Raw genomic sequence first — 13,007 nt, 5'->3', positions numbered from 1 at the left:
TAGTAGATTAGGAACACAAAAGGTTTATAAAGTTAGATAAAATAGTACGAACTATGATCAAGGACTAAGAAGAAGTGAATAACACAAGAAGATTCAAAGTTCAAAGTAGAAGAAGAAGGTGATTTCATAAATCAGACTAAAGAAAAAGTGAAGGTTATATTTTCAGTCTTGGTGGAGGAAACATTGTACCTGCTGTCTCAGCTAAGTTTCTCGGCCTGACTCGGTCTCAGCCTTCGGCGAAACTGAGACCAAAACCAATTACATAGGGCCAAATAATGCCAAAGATCATTTTTTTCATTCAAACGGTTATCTGTCAGAAGATTTATCAGTGTTAGAATATACACTCAATCAAATATTATCTCCTAACGTTCATAACATATGACTCCCGTCAAGCTAGTGTCCTAAAGGGGGACTATTGTTTCATACTCTCATTGAAGTATTGAACTACTCCGTAAACTTGTAACATTTGATTGACTTGAGCGTCCAAATATTTTTGTCTAGGTTCTCCCATCTCGTATCATATTTAGGAAAGGATGAACATCCAGTAGAGTTCATAAAAATCAAATTTGTAAGAGATATTCGTAAAACCACTTTTAGACTTTAGGGTCTGTTTGGTACGTGGAAAAGTCAGCTGAGAAAATCGATTTTTGACTGTTTGGTAAAGCCAATAACACGGGAAGTCGAATTCCCATGGTAAAAAAAAGTGGGGAAAAGCCTTCATAATTTTTCTCACTAAAAAGGCGAGAAATCAGATTTCTCACCTCTCAAAGTCACGCTCTCTCTCGTCGATTCTCACACTTTCTCTCTCTAAACTCCCTCTATCTCTCATATTCGTATCCTCCATCTAAACTCTTTAAATTTCGACAAGAAGATTATACGTAGGTCTCTCTAAACCAGATTCGAAACCCCTAAACCATATCCATCTCATCCTCCACGAAGATAACAGTTTCAGCATGAAAAGAAATTTATCTTGTTCATTGAAATGAATCCGTAAATCCATGAATCAGATTTCGAAAATCTTAACTGGTGATCCTGATAAGGTTTGTCTTGCTCTTTATGTACCCGTGAATCAGATTCGAAACCCTTTAAGAGGATTCAAGATGCTATAATTGGATTATGGTCTGAAACTGAGAATTTGATCTGTTTTGGAGCAACTGTATGTGATTCCCAATTCTCACATAGAATGTCAATGGTCTCAAAGGATGTCGCGAGGAAGACATTCTACTCTAACAGTTAATGGTGCCACCTCCACTGCTCCACATTCCTTTTACCGTGCTAAGCCAAATTCCCTCTTCCATATCAAACAACTTGTTCCTAACCCAGGTTTCAATGATTTTGTCTAAGGCATAATAGATGAGTTTAGCTATTTCTTCAAAGAGAGAAATCTAGAGAGAGAGAGAAATGAACAAGCTCTTTATCTTGGATCTGAGAGTTTTCAAACTACGGTTCCTTCAGGAATGAAACAGTGAGATGAATATGCTCCTTTATAAAAACACCCATTGAAAGCCCAATTTACACATTACTTTTTTAAGGCACCAATCGTTTTTCAACTCTTTGTGAAAAAGTTATAACATGATTTCACATGTGAAAATCTTCTTTTCTTTCCCATAAAAAAAATGATTTTCACATCCAAATGTTTTCTCAAGAATCAATCGGAGCCTTAGGGTCCGTTTGATACGTGAGAAATCATGAGTAAGAAAACTGATTTCTCAAGAAAATCAATTTTCTGCTGTTTGTTTGACCCTTTGAGTAAGAAAGTTGATTTCACATGAGAAATAAAAGTGTGAAAATAGCCTAAAATACTTTCCCACCTTTTAGGTGGGAAAGTTGATTTCTTACTCACGGTCACTGTTGCGCTCTCTCTCTTCACAATCATGGCAGGAAGAAAACTACCAATCATGGTTTTATTTGTTGGATGTTGAGGGTAAATTTTAGTCCCAAATAACTCAATCGTGATCTTCGTTCGTCTAAGCGCAAATCCGAACAATTAAAACCCTAACAAGATGAAGATTATTTGAATTAATTACAACCCTAACAAGATCCAGATTTAGGTCTTCAATACTAGATTTGGATTTTCAATACTAGATTCAGTTAAATCCCTAATAAGATGAAGATTACTTGATTTAACAGGAGAAACGAAAATCAAGAGACTTTATTGTATTTCCCACAAGGATACCAACAAGAAATAAAGAACAAATTGCTGCGAAGTTGAAGCAATCAGTTTACTGCATACCCATTCAAACTCTAAGCAGATCTAATTAATGAAGAACGGAACCCGATGAAGAAGATGAATGGAACCCGGTTTGCTGCATACCAATCTACTCTTCTTAGACTCTCTCTCTCTCTCTCTCTCAAAATCCAGATCTTGATCGATATTATGAGATGATCAGAGAAGGTTCTTCATCAAATTAGTTGTTTTGATGAAGTTTGAAAACAGATTTCCTTTGAACCATCACGAGATCGGTTATTTCGTATTGGGGCTAGATGAAGCTACTAGTTGTTGTTGATCGATTTCTCTCAATTTTTTTTCTTGAAACCTATTTCTCTCAATTGATATGCCTGGATATTAGGACATTGGAGAGATGAAACGAGGGCAACCAAAGAGTCTAATTTGTATTATAATTTAAAGGCACCCCTTAACTTTCTTACGCCCTACCAAACACTTTTAATTTGAAATTAATGGGAGATTTCTCACGTATCAAACGGACCCTTTTAATAGAATTGAATAGAATTGGAAAACTTGATTTGGGTTGGGTTGGTTTCTTCTTTTTCGTCCCACCGGTTTTACAGCAGTTTCCCTCACCCGTCCATATCACCGGTCGACTCTACCTGCCCTGATGGGATAGAGCGAGAGAGAGAGAGTCCACTTTCACTTACCTTTCCTTATCTCCGAGTCGACCATAACAAAGGGAGAGAGAGAGAGAGAGAGAAAAGGAGAGAAAGAAGATGCAAACAGAGTTGCCAAAAGGAAAAAGAGAGAGAGAAGAAGATGCCAATAGAGTTACCAAAAGGTCTCCCATTTTCAGTAGATACATGGAGTCTCTCTTCAAGGAGGAAAAAACACCATTTTTTGACTCATGCCCACAAAGATCACTCCATCGGCATCTCCAACCATTTCTATAACCCTATTTATTGTACCCTCCTCACCAAATCCTTTATCCTTCAACAACTTCCCCAGGTACGTTACTATCCTTACCCCCTCTACTTTCTCTTTCTACTCACAGAAAATCTTTTCCTTTTTAATCTTTCGGTATCGTTCTGTGGTGGATTTTTGCAGCTTAATTCTTCTTTGTTTATAAGAATTGAGGTTGGTGAACGGTTAGTTTTGGATAATGAAAATGGTGATGGTACTTTTTCTGTAACTGCCTTCGATGCAAATCACTGCCCTGGTATCTTTCTTATCTTTTCTAATGTTAAATTTTCTCTGTTTTTTCTTATTCTATTAGTTTCTTGTTTTACCTATTTAATTGTGTTTTTTTTTCACTTCTTGTTTTTGGCTGGAACTAAGTAAAAGATAAAAGGCTAAACGAAGGCGTTAGTTTCCATTTGTTATGTAGCACTCTAATGCCATTAGGATTGGACATGAAATATGGTTTTGGTAGGTTGTAAGATACTAATGGGCAAAAGACATGAATACTTGGGGAAACCTATCGCAAGCTACTTACAAGTGTGGATGCTGTTGAAAGTGCGTTGAATAGGTTTCGATACCTAACTTGGTTTGCGACCCGAGAAACATTTAATTGCGTCTCCATTCTCCAATCTGAAATGTTGGCCCAACCTGTTTGCTTATGTTTGCCCTAGTTTGATAATGGGTTGTTATCAATGTAAGGGGCATCCTGTATTTTGGTTTTCAGGAGACAGTTAGAGGAGGTTGAGTGCCAGGGTTGACTAAAACCCTTGACAAATTCTCTGTGGTCTTGTTCTTTATTGATAGTGAATATCATTGCGTCATTGTTTGCCGTGGAGTAGGTCACACCAACCAACTAAACCATGTGAATCTCTTTTGTTATGTATGTTTGCTTGCAAAACAAATTCACTTCTTTGAGATGTTGGATATCCATATCGGACACCCTAATATTCCAACCACTGAATCCCTTTACCGAGTCTATCAAGAGACTTTTGTGTACATCGGGTGTGAACTAACACACAATCATGTTAGGATCAAATAAGACTCGTTAGGTAAAATCTTCTAGGAATAGTATAGAAATGGTTGATAATAAATTTAAAATCATCTGGAGTACTCACATTCTTCCGCAGGCCGTGTTTTGATTGAAGCTTAAATCATCTTTGGGTTGTTCTTCTTGCTTTTTTTTTTTTTTTTTTTACTTCTTGTGTGTTGGTTAATCTTTGCGATGATTACAATGTTTTTCCATTCCCACGTTCAACAAGGAACCTGGTTTAGTGGGTACTCACATTCTTTAGCACTCTCCGTGTTTTGGCGGGAAGAAAGTAAAAGTTAAAGGGCTAAACAAAGGCAATCTGTTGGTTTTCATTTTTTATGTAGCACTCCAGTGCCACGAGGATTGGACAAGAAATACAATTTTGGTAGGACGTAAGATACCGGTGGGTAAAAGACATGAATACTTGACCTATCCCAAGTTACTTACATAACACAAACATTCTTGAAAGTGTGTTGAGTATGTGTAGATATCTACCTTGGTTTGCGACCCGAGAACCATTTAATTGCATCCCCAACCGAAATTATTACCCAACCAGTTTACTCATGGTTGCCCTAGTTTGATAAAGGGTTGTTATCAATGTAAGGAGCTTCTCTATTTTCGGTTTTGGAGAGAGGTTCAGAGGCCGGCTGATTGCTAAGGTTGACTAAAACCCTAGAGAAATCTCTATAATATTGTTCTTCATTTATAATGAAAATTATAGCGCCATTATTCGCCATGGAGTATGTCTCACCAACCAAACCATGTAAATCTCTTGTGTTTTGTTTGTTTACTGTCATTATTGCGGTTATGACATTTTGACACTTTAAGCTGCGGGTTCACCCTTGGTACTACAAGAGTTTTACGGGGTTGAGATAATCTTGTGGGGTTGGAGCCCAAGTACTTGCGTAAGAAGCAGTAGGGCGAGAACTATCAACTGGCTTGAATGTAGGGGACTGACCTGATAGCTTAGCCTCCACTAGAATTTAAGTGTCCCTCCTCTGGGAGGTTTTAGGTGGTTGGAAATTCTTCTTTTGCTCCCTAATGTGGATTGAGATACTCTCACTCTATCATGTCCCTTGTCTTATTAATTTGTACATGCCCTTGCTTTTATAGGTGTCTGCTTTCTTCTAAGTTTTTCTCTTCTAGGTTTTACATGTGCCTGAAGTCTAACTGTTATTTTTAACCTTTTTGAATCTTGACGAATATCCTGCAACATTGCTTGTATCCTTGTATCATTGCGTTCTATATTGAAGAAGTGTAGATGGCCTTCTTATTTGAAAGATTATGTGTTTGCCATTATTGATCACATACAGACATACTACTCGTTCAGTACTATTATCATCTTTTCAGCAGACTCATCTGAACATAGGAAGATGACTCATCCTAAGTGGATTAATTACATGGAGCAATGATCTTCAATTTACCTCGATATTATTGTTAAGAACCTTACTAATGGATGTCATATGACTTTGTGTTGAGTTGTAGCTTAGCTTTATTCCCTTCCTTGCCATTGTTTTTACAAGTTAAGATGGTCAGATAGCGTTCATTGATCATTCCTTCTATTGAAAAAGCCTTCTCAGCAGACATGTGCTTCAACCACTGGGTTGTGTTAATTTTGTTCCATTTCTCTCTTTGTATGTCAGTTTTTGTAATTTAGTTACAGGACGAGACTTAACGAAGATGCAATATTCCTTTGCTTTCTCAGATTTATATCCCGCCTCCTCAAATATTTAAATTTTAATATGGTATTGTACTCGATGCTAAACCAAGTCTCTCTGTCCATTCTCAAATTCTGCTCACTTTGGAACAACCATTGTTGTTAATGGAAATGATAGCGTGGAGAATTTCGCCCAGGACTTGAATGCGTGATGAAAAACATAAACAAATCAGTAAAAATAACATATGGGAACCGAATGTTCTAATGCATGGCGAAAGCTTGCATAGCACTAGTAGTTAAAAGTAGTTTTGATAGGTGCTATAATCACCATTTATTATGTCGCAGACTCACATAGACTAAAGTGCAATAGCAAAGTCCTCCTGTAGATATATCAGACTAGTTATATAGCATCGGTTAGGCCGAAATACATATAAGCCAGGTTCGATATAAATCTCAAGCCTTGTCCAGAAAACATGGGTTGTTCCAGGCACGGTTTGCCTCAAAGCGGGTCTGGCGCCTCCTGAAAGTTGACCTTGCATTGCCATAATCCATATGCCTGTCATATATATGTTTTCTAGCAGCTTGGTGTGGATCATGGATAATGGATACCATAATGAATTTTTCTAGACATACGAGCAACTTGAGTTGGCATTAGCAAGTAGAGCACACTGGAATTGTTGACTTTTTACCTTCTTTAATATATGTCCATGATCTTGATCTTCTTGGAGGCTTATTACCACTTGCTTTCTTCCTATTGTGGTAATTTCAGGGGCTGTGATGTTCTTGTTTGAAGGAGATTTTGGTAATATTTTGCACACAGGAGACTGCAGGCTGACCCCTGACTGTCTGCAAAACCTGCCAGAAAAATACCTCAGCAAAAAAAGAAGAAACCCAAAGTGCTCTCTTGATTACGTATTTCTGGATTGCACGTTTGGGAAATCAAAGATAAAGATACCAAGCAAACATTCAGCAGTCCAACAGGTCACCTTTAAATAGCATTTACTCTGTTCATTTTCCCCACTTTATCATGTACTTCAAGTTATTATGTGGTTAAAGTGTTTCCAAGACTAAGCTGTTAGCAATTACCGCCGAAAGAGGGATGAATGTATATACCGTTCATGCTTAACGCAAGTCTATTAGTCATTTAGTTGACAATGAACACATGGTCCGGGCTTGGATGAGATACACCATCTCCTCATAATGGGGATCACATAATAACTTAGAACCTTCATACCTAGGGAGTTGGTATTACTTTTCTTTATCGTCATTCTACATTTGATCTATTTATGCAAATTGTTAAAGTTACTAGTTCTGGGTAGTCATTCCTGTCTGGCTATTGAGTTGTATATATATATATATATATATATATATATATATATATATATATATATATGATTCGGATACTCTAATTTTATGTTATTGTTATATTTTTTCGATGGAGGAAATTAAATTTGAATTTTTTTTTGTTGCAAAAATTTGAATTAGATGATCTAAAGATTTTTCTCCCCTCAAGTGATATATTCTTGTCTACTCACTAATTGTCTAGAAATCCATCCATATCTTCTCTACTTTTCACTCTTCTATTTTTGTATATATGTGGCTAACCACGAACGCACCAAACCATTAATAGGATTTCTTTCCGAAATTTCCCCAGATACGGATCAAAGCCTAAGAAACATTTATGTGCAAAGGAACTAGAAGAGGAATTTTTGAAGTTCAGAATAATGTCGATTTGGTAATATAATGTTATTCATATACAACTACTTGCGTATGCTTGCGAGAAAATTATTTAGGATCATCTTACAACTACTTGAAAAGCAACTACAATGAACTGTGTCCAGAAGGAAGACGAAACAAATCCCTAGGTAGCAGGTTTAATACCATAAGTGGATGGATCCCTAGCTCTTCAGATTGTCTACAACTCTTAAATTTCTTTGACTCGATACGTGTATGGGTTATTCTTGATGTTTATATATATTCCCACTCTAATACCTTGAACATGGTGTAAGCAGGTGATTAATTGCATATGGAAGCACCCTGATGCTCCCGTTGTGTACCTATCGTGTGATCTGCTAGGGCAGGAAGAGATACTTATTGAGGTATCTCGTACATTTGGGTCGAAAGTATATGTTGATAAAAGAAACAATGAAGGATTCCACCAAGCTTTGACAATCTTAGCTCCAGATATCTTGTCCGAAGATTCATCTGTCCGTTTTCATGTGTTCGGAGGATTTCCAAAATTCTATGAGAGAGCGAAGGCTAAGATTATGGACGCACAGGTTAAGTCTCAAAAAGAGCCTCTCTTTATTCGTGCGTCTACACAGTGGTATGCATGTGAAGAGGAGAAGATGGACATGATTGAATGGCAAAAGAAACAGAGATATAACGAGGCATGTAAAGATCCATTTGGCGTCTGGCACGTTTGTTATTCGATGCACTCGTCATATGAAGAGTTAGAGTGGGCCTTGCAACTTCTACAACCCAAGAGGATTGTTTCGACAACTCCTAGTTGTCGAGCAATGGAGTTGAATTATGTTAAGCACCAATCTTCTTTTGGTGGGAAGATAGCATCAGATGATCCTCTTTGGAAGCTTCTAGAAATCGATTCGGAAGTAACTCAAGTTTCTGTACCTTCACGAGTTCCAGTGTCCAATAGTTATACGGTTTCGTCTAAACCAACTCTAGCAGAAGAGAGCAACAAATCTTCATTGAAGAATATAATAGAAACTTTGAGTCGAACAGAAGTTGGGTTGAATTTGTCTCCTCCGGGTAGAAGACCTCCAATTCCTATAACGCTATTTGGAAGAGCAAGACAAGGTGTTCATAAGTCAGATTTTTTAATGAAAGAGATGAAAACCACCAGTCTCAACTTAAATTCCTCGCATATTTCTTCCCTTAAAAGTGAATCAGTAGAAGAGGATCAAGAAATGAAGATTCAAAGCTTGAAGGATGAAAAGAATGAAGAAGAGGTCGTAGTTGAGAATGTTTCTTCTTCCATTAGGACATCAGCTTTGAAGACTTATGATAGGAACTTGAAGAAGCTGTACAGGTCGATGAATGTCGCAGTGCCTCGGCCTCTACCCTCTCTGGTAGAACTCATGAATGCTACTAAAAAAAGGAGGAAGCGGAGATTTGATGATTAAGGTTTATATCACACCGAAGACGTTCTCCCGAGGAAATTTCCACCTGGGAGACTAAATATATTTGTCGATTCAATTATTAGATTGATAAAGGTGATATTTTGATATAAAGAAACGAAGTATGAATAGTGATTTTAGCTGTTTAAACCATTATAGAAAAGTAGGCGTTAATGCCAGGTGGGGAGTTCGGGCTGACTGTGTGGAGTAAGGGCTGAACCCGATTAAAGTGTTGAATATGATTGTAGCTCAATACTGCTTCCATTTTTATAATCTTCTTCGTTTCTTCTCCTAAGCTTGTTGTATATCTTTTGCCCTATATATTGTGGTTGGTCCACTTCTTGTATCTCCATGACCTTGTGTAACAAGTCCATCTTCTTGTATTTGATTATAATCAGTGCTGCCCCATTAGAAAGTCATGGATGATCTCTTTTGCCTTACTATTCTGCGTAATTGGATGTGACTCATCTGCTTCGCTTCTTCGATATCTTAGTCGTGGGACTCATTCAGGCTGGCTACCTCTTTACGTTTCCACTGTATTGACTTTGAATTACTTAAAGCACCTGTGTTTTTTTACTTCCAAAAGAAAAGTATTTGGCTGGTAAATGGGCTAACATTTATACATTGTTTTTAGGATTAATTTAAGGGAAGTTTTATAGGGTCCCCATTCTTGATAAAAGAGCCTTCTTGTGAATTCGGTACGAGTCCACTGAATTCACAATTCGGTACGAGTCCACCGAATTCACAAAAATAAGTTATTGGAGTGAATTTCGGTGGATTCACATCGAATGGTCTCTTGTTAATTTGATGCGTTCGTACCGAATGGTCTCTTGTGAATTCGGTGCGCCCGTACCGAATTTACAAAGAGGGACCCTTTTAACAAGAATGGCCCCTATAAAACTCCATATGGTTGATCCACTCACCAAAATGTCCCCCCAAGGCCCAAGATGACAAGCTCCAAAAGTGGTCATGTTTTGAAATTTTTCTCTAGTAAATTTTAACTGTCGATTTATTCTTTCTAGTAGGTGTGTCTGATGTGTCATAACACATTAACTTAGCACGTCCGACTTCGATAATATGAATATTCAGTGGAAGAATGATCGAGCGACACATGTTCATAACTTATGGCCACCGTTTTGGGGAAAGTAGAAAATTTTCCGGGGAAGACGGTGGAAAACTCAAAAAACTAAAACCAAACACACCTCATAAGTCGCCGCAAAAGGTCGCCGGCCGGATTCGCCGGCGACGGCCGACGACTTCATTATCTTTATCTCTCTCTTCTACCTCCCCCCTTCTCTCATTCGATGCTCCTCATCCTGTTCCCATACATCGCAACTAGATAAGCTCTATTACCCCCTTCGAACTGAAGTTATCTAAGAGAGAGAACCTTCAGTTTGTCTCGAAGCAAACTAAATCGAGGACCAGATAGAGCCTTAGTGAGTGTATCAGCTGGTTGAAGATAAGTAGATTTGTATCTAAGACTCAATTGCTTGGAGGAGAGTCTCGAACAAAGTGGAAATCCAAAGCCAAATGTTTTATTTTCGAATGAAAACTGGATTCGAAGCCAATGAGAGAGCAGAGACACTGTCACACTAGATTTGTGGTGGATTTGGGAGACATATCCTGAGATCCTTCAAGAGAGAACACACCCAAATTGCATCAGCTGTTGATTGAGCTGATGTCCTATATTCTGCTTCAGTTAAAGAGCGAGAAACAGTTGGCCGTTTCTTGGCAGACCAGCTTATTGGATTTCTAACCAGAAAAATTACATAACCACCTGCGCTTCTACTATTAAAAGAGCTTCCAACCCAGTCGGTATCAGTAAACACATACAAATTGAAAGTAGAAGACTTGGTGACATTGATTCCAAACTGAATTGGGCCTTTAAGATATCTCAAAATTCTCTTGGCTGCTTGAAAATGAGTATTAGTTGGCTTATGCATAAATTGGCAGACCTGACTAACAGCAAAATTGATATCAGGTCGAGTCCAAGTAAGATACTGTAAAGCCCCCACAAGACTTCTATAAGTAGTTGGATCATCCAGTAAATCACCATCATTTGGTATTAATTTTGTATTAACAAAAAGTAGAGAGGAACAAGGCTTTGCACCATCCATTTTGGTCTTCTGAAGAAGATCAATAATGTACTTGGACTGTGTGAGAGTGATTTCATTCTTATCACGAAATACTTCTAATCCCAGAAAATAGTGCAAAGGACCCAAATCCTTCATAGAGAACTTGGTATGTACTTGTTGTATCAACTGTTTACAAACATCATTGGAGCTGCCAGTGATGAGGATATGATCAACATAGACTAGCACATATATCAAATTCCCTTGGTGGCTATATATGAACAAAGAGGAGTTAGAACTAGACTTAGAGAAACCAATTTCGAGAAGACTATCAACCAGTTCTTCATACCAAGCGCTGGGAGCTTGTTTAAGTCCATAAAATGATCCTGTGAAGTTGGCACACATGATTGAGTTTAGAAGAGTCTTGAAAATCAGGTGGTTGTGTCATAAACACAGACTCTTTTAAATGGCCATGAAGGAATGCATTGCATCAAGTTGTCTAATTTCCCAATCATTTTGGACAACCAGATTAAGAAGAACCTTTAATGGTGGTTGGCTTGGCCACTGGACTATATATTTCTGTGAAATCCACTCCCTCTCTTTGATGAAAACCCTTGGAAACCAATCGAGTTTTCTATCTCTCAATGGTTCCATCAGAGCTTAATATTAAACACCCATTTACATCAAACCAAATTCTTATCAGGCGAAGGTGGAATTAGAGACCAAGTTCTTGACTTTTCAGGTGCTGCGAACTCATCACACATGGCTGCACGCCACTTGGGATCCTTATTGGCCTGAGTAAAGCAAGTTGGAGTGGGTGGTAGAGTATTATCCAATAGAATGGGAGAGATTGGATGACGGGTAGTGAGATTGTAAGACTTAGGTTTAAAAATGCCTGATTTGGTTCTTGTTTGCATAGGATGAATAGACTGAGACTGAGTTGAGGAATCACTTGAAGAAGAAGCAGAAGATGGGTCATTTGGAGTAGAGGGAATAGGTAAGATAGGCTGAATAGGTTGAATAGGTTAAATATGTGTGGTAGGAGGAGAGATGGTAGCTGGTATGGGTGTATGAGAAGGTAATATAACTGAGAGTGGTGGAACAGAAGTAGGTTTAGAACATGGAATAGAGATTTGATGATAGGGTAATGACAATTCATTGAACACAACATGTCTTGATACAAAAGCTCTTACAGACATAGGATGAAGACACCTATAACCTTTCTGAGCATCACAATAGCCAAGAAAGACACATTCCTTACTTCTTGGAGACAATTTGTGTGAAGAATAAGGTCTGAGCCAAGGGAAACAAGCACAACCAAAGACTTTGCGGTACGATAGTTAGGAGGAACATTAAACAACTTTTGAAAGGAAGAGATGAACTGAATAGACTTGGTTGAAAGTCTATTAATCAAATAGTTAGATGTCTTGAGAGCTGCTAACCAAATTTCCCAGGAAGTGAAGATCGGATAAGTAAAGTTCGAGTGAGATCTAATAGATGGTTATGCTTAGTTTCAGCCATCCGATTTTGCTCAGGGGTATGGGGACAGGTCATTTGATGAGTAATACCTGCCTCATGAAGTAAAATTTGAAAAGAATGATGGAAAAAATTCTCCTCCACCATTTGTTCTAATGGTTTTTATTTTCAACCCAAGACTCAATGTTGCTATTGAAGATATTGAAAGTATGCCTGAAATCAGACTTAGCAAATAATGGAAATACCCAACAAAACCTGGACCAATCATCAATGATATTCACATAGTACTTATAGCCACTAACAGTAGGTACAGGTGCTGGTCCATATAGATCAAGATGTAAAAGTTCTAAAGGAGCATTAGTTTTTGTAACAGAAGAACGAAATGGAAATTTCTTACTCCTACCTAGTTGACAATCATTACAAAAGATGGGTTTCATTGCCTTATTAGCAGAAAACAACACATCTCTCACTTGTTAAAGAGCTTGAAAGGAAGGACCCAGTCTTT

General features: G+C 37.9%; 1 protein-coding gene across 3 annotated transcripts; it reads left to right on the top strand.

Moving 5' to 3' along the window:
- The first annotated feature begins 1,516 nt into the window (after nucleotides 1–1,516).
- On the top strand, nucleotides 1,517–9,249 carry LOC147530979 (DNA repair metallo-beta-lactamase family protein). Of its 3 annotated transcripts, XM_086647732.1 has the most exons (5): nucleotides 1,517–1,665; nucleotides 2,720–3,178; nucleotides 3,278–3,389; nucleotides 6,587–6,798; nucleotides 7,830–9,249. In XM_086647732.1, exons 2-5 carry the CDS (start codon nucleotides 2,990–2,992, stop codon nucleotides 8,958–8,960), a joined length of 1,644 nt encoding a protein of 547 aa, XP_086503858.1. In that variant the 5' UTR covers nucleotides 1,517–1,665; nucleotides 2,720–2,989; the 3' UTR covers nucleotides 8,961–9,249. The 3 variants fall into 3 exon arrangements, with proteins under 3 accessions (XP_086503858.1, XP_086503859.1, XP_086503860.1); XM_086647733.1 differs by lacking the exon at nucleotides 1,517–1,665 and having other exon boundaries at nucleotides 2,696–3,178; nucleotides 6,638–6,798; XM_086647734.1 differs by lacking the exon at nucleotides 1,517–1,665 and having other exon boundaries at nucleotides 2,718–3,178; nucleotides 6,680–6,798.
- The last annotated feature ends 3,758 nt before the right edge of the window (nucleotides 9,250–13,007 follow it).

Source organism: Eschscholzia californica, unplaced genomic scaffold (assembly GCF_041429995.1).
Source record: "Eschscholzia californica isolate CP2 unplaced genomic scaffold, dmEscCali1.0.p SCAF_6, whole genome shotgun sequence".
NCBI lineage: Eukaryota > Viridiplantae > Streptophyta > Magnoliopsida > Ranunculales > Papaveraceae > Eschscholzia > Eschscholzia californica.
Note: the sequence above shows the minus strand (reverse complement) of the source record. Positions and strands in the feature narration are given on the sequence as shown.

Coding starts and splice junctions, on each gene's coding strand:
- LOC147530979 (XM_086647732.1), top strand. CDS start 2,990: ATGCCAATAGAGTTACCAAAAGGTCTCCCATTTTCAGTAGATACATGG. Junction 3,179..3,277: donor TCCTTCAACAACTTCCCCAG/GTACGTTACTAT, acceptor GGATTTTTGCAG/CTTAATTCTTCTTTGTTTAT. Junction 6,799..7,829: donor AACATTCAGCAGTCCAACAG/GTCACCTTTAAA, acceptor TGGTGTAAGCAG/GTGATTAATTGCATATGGAA.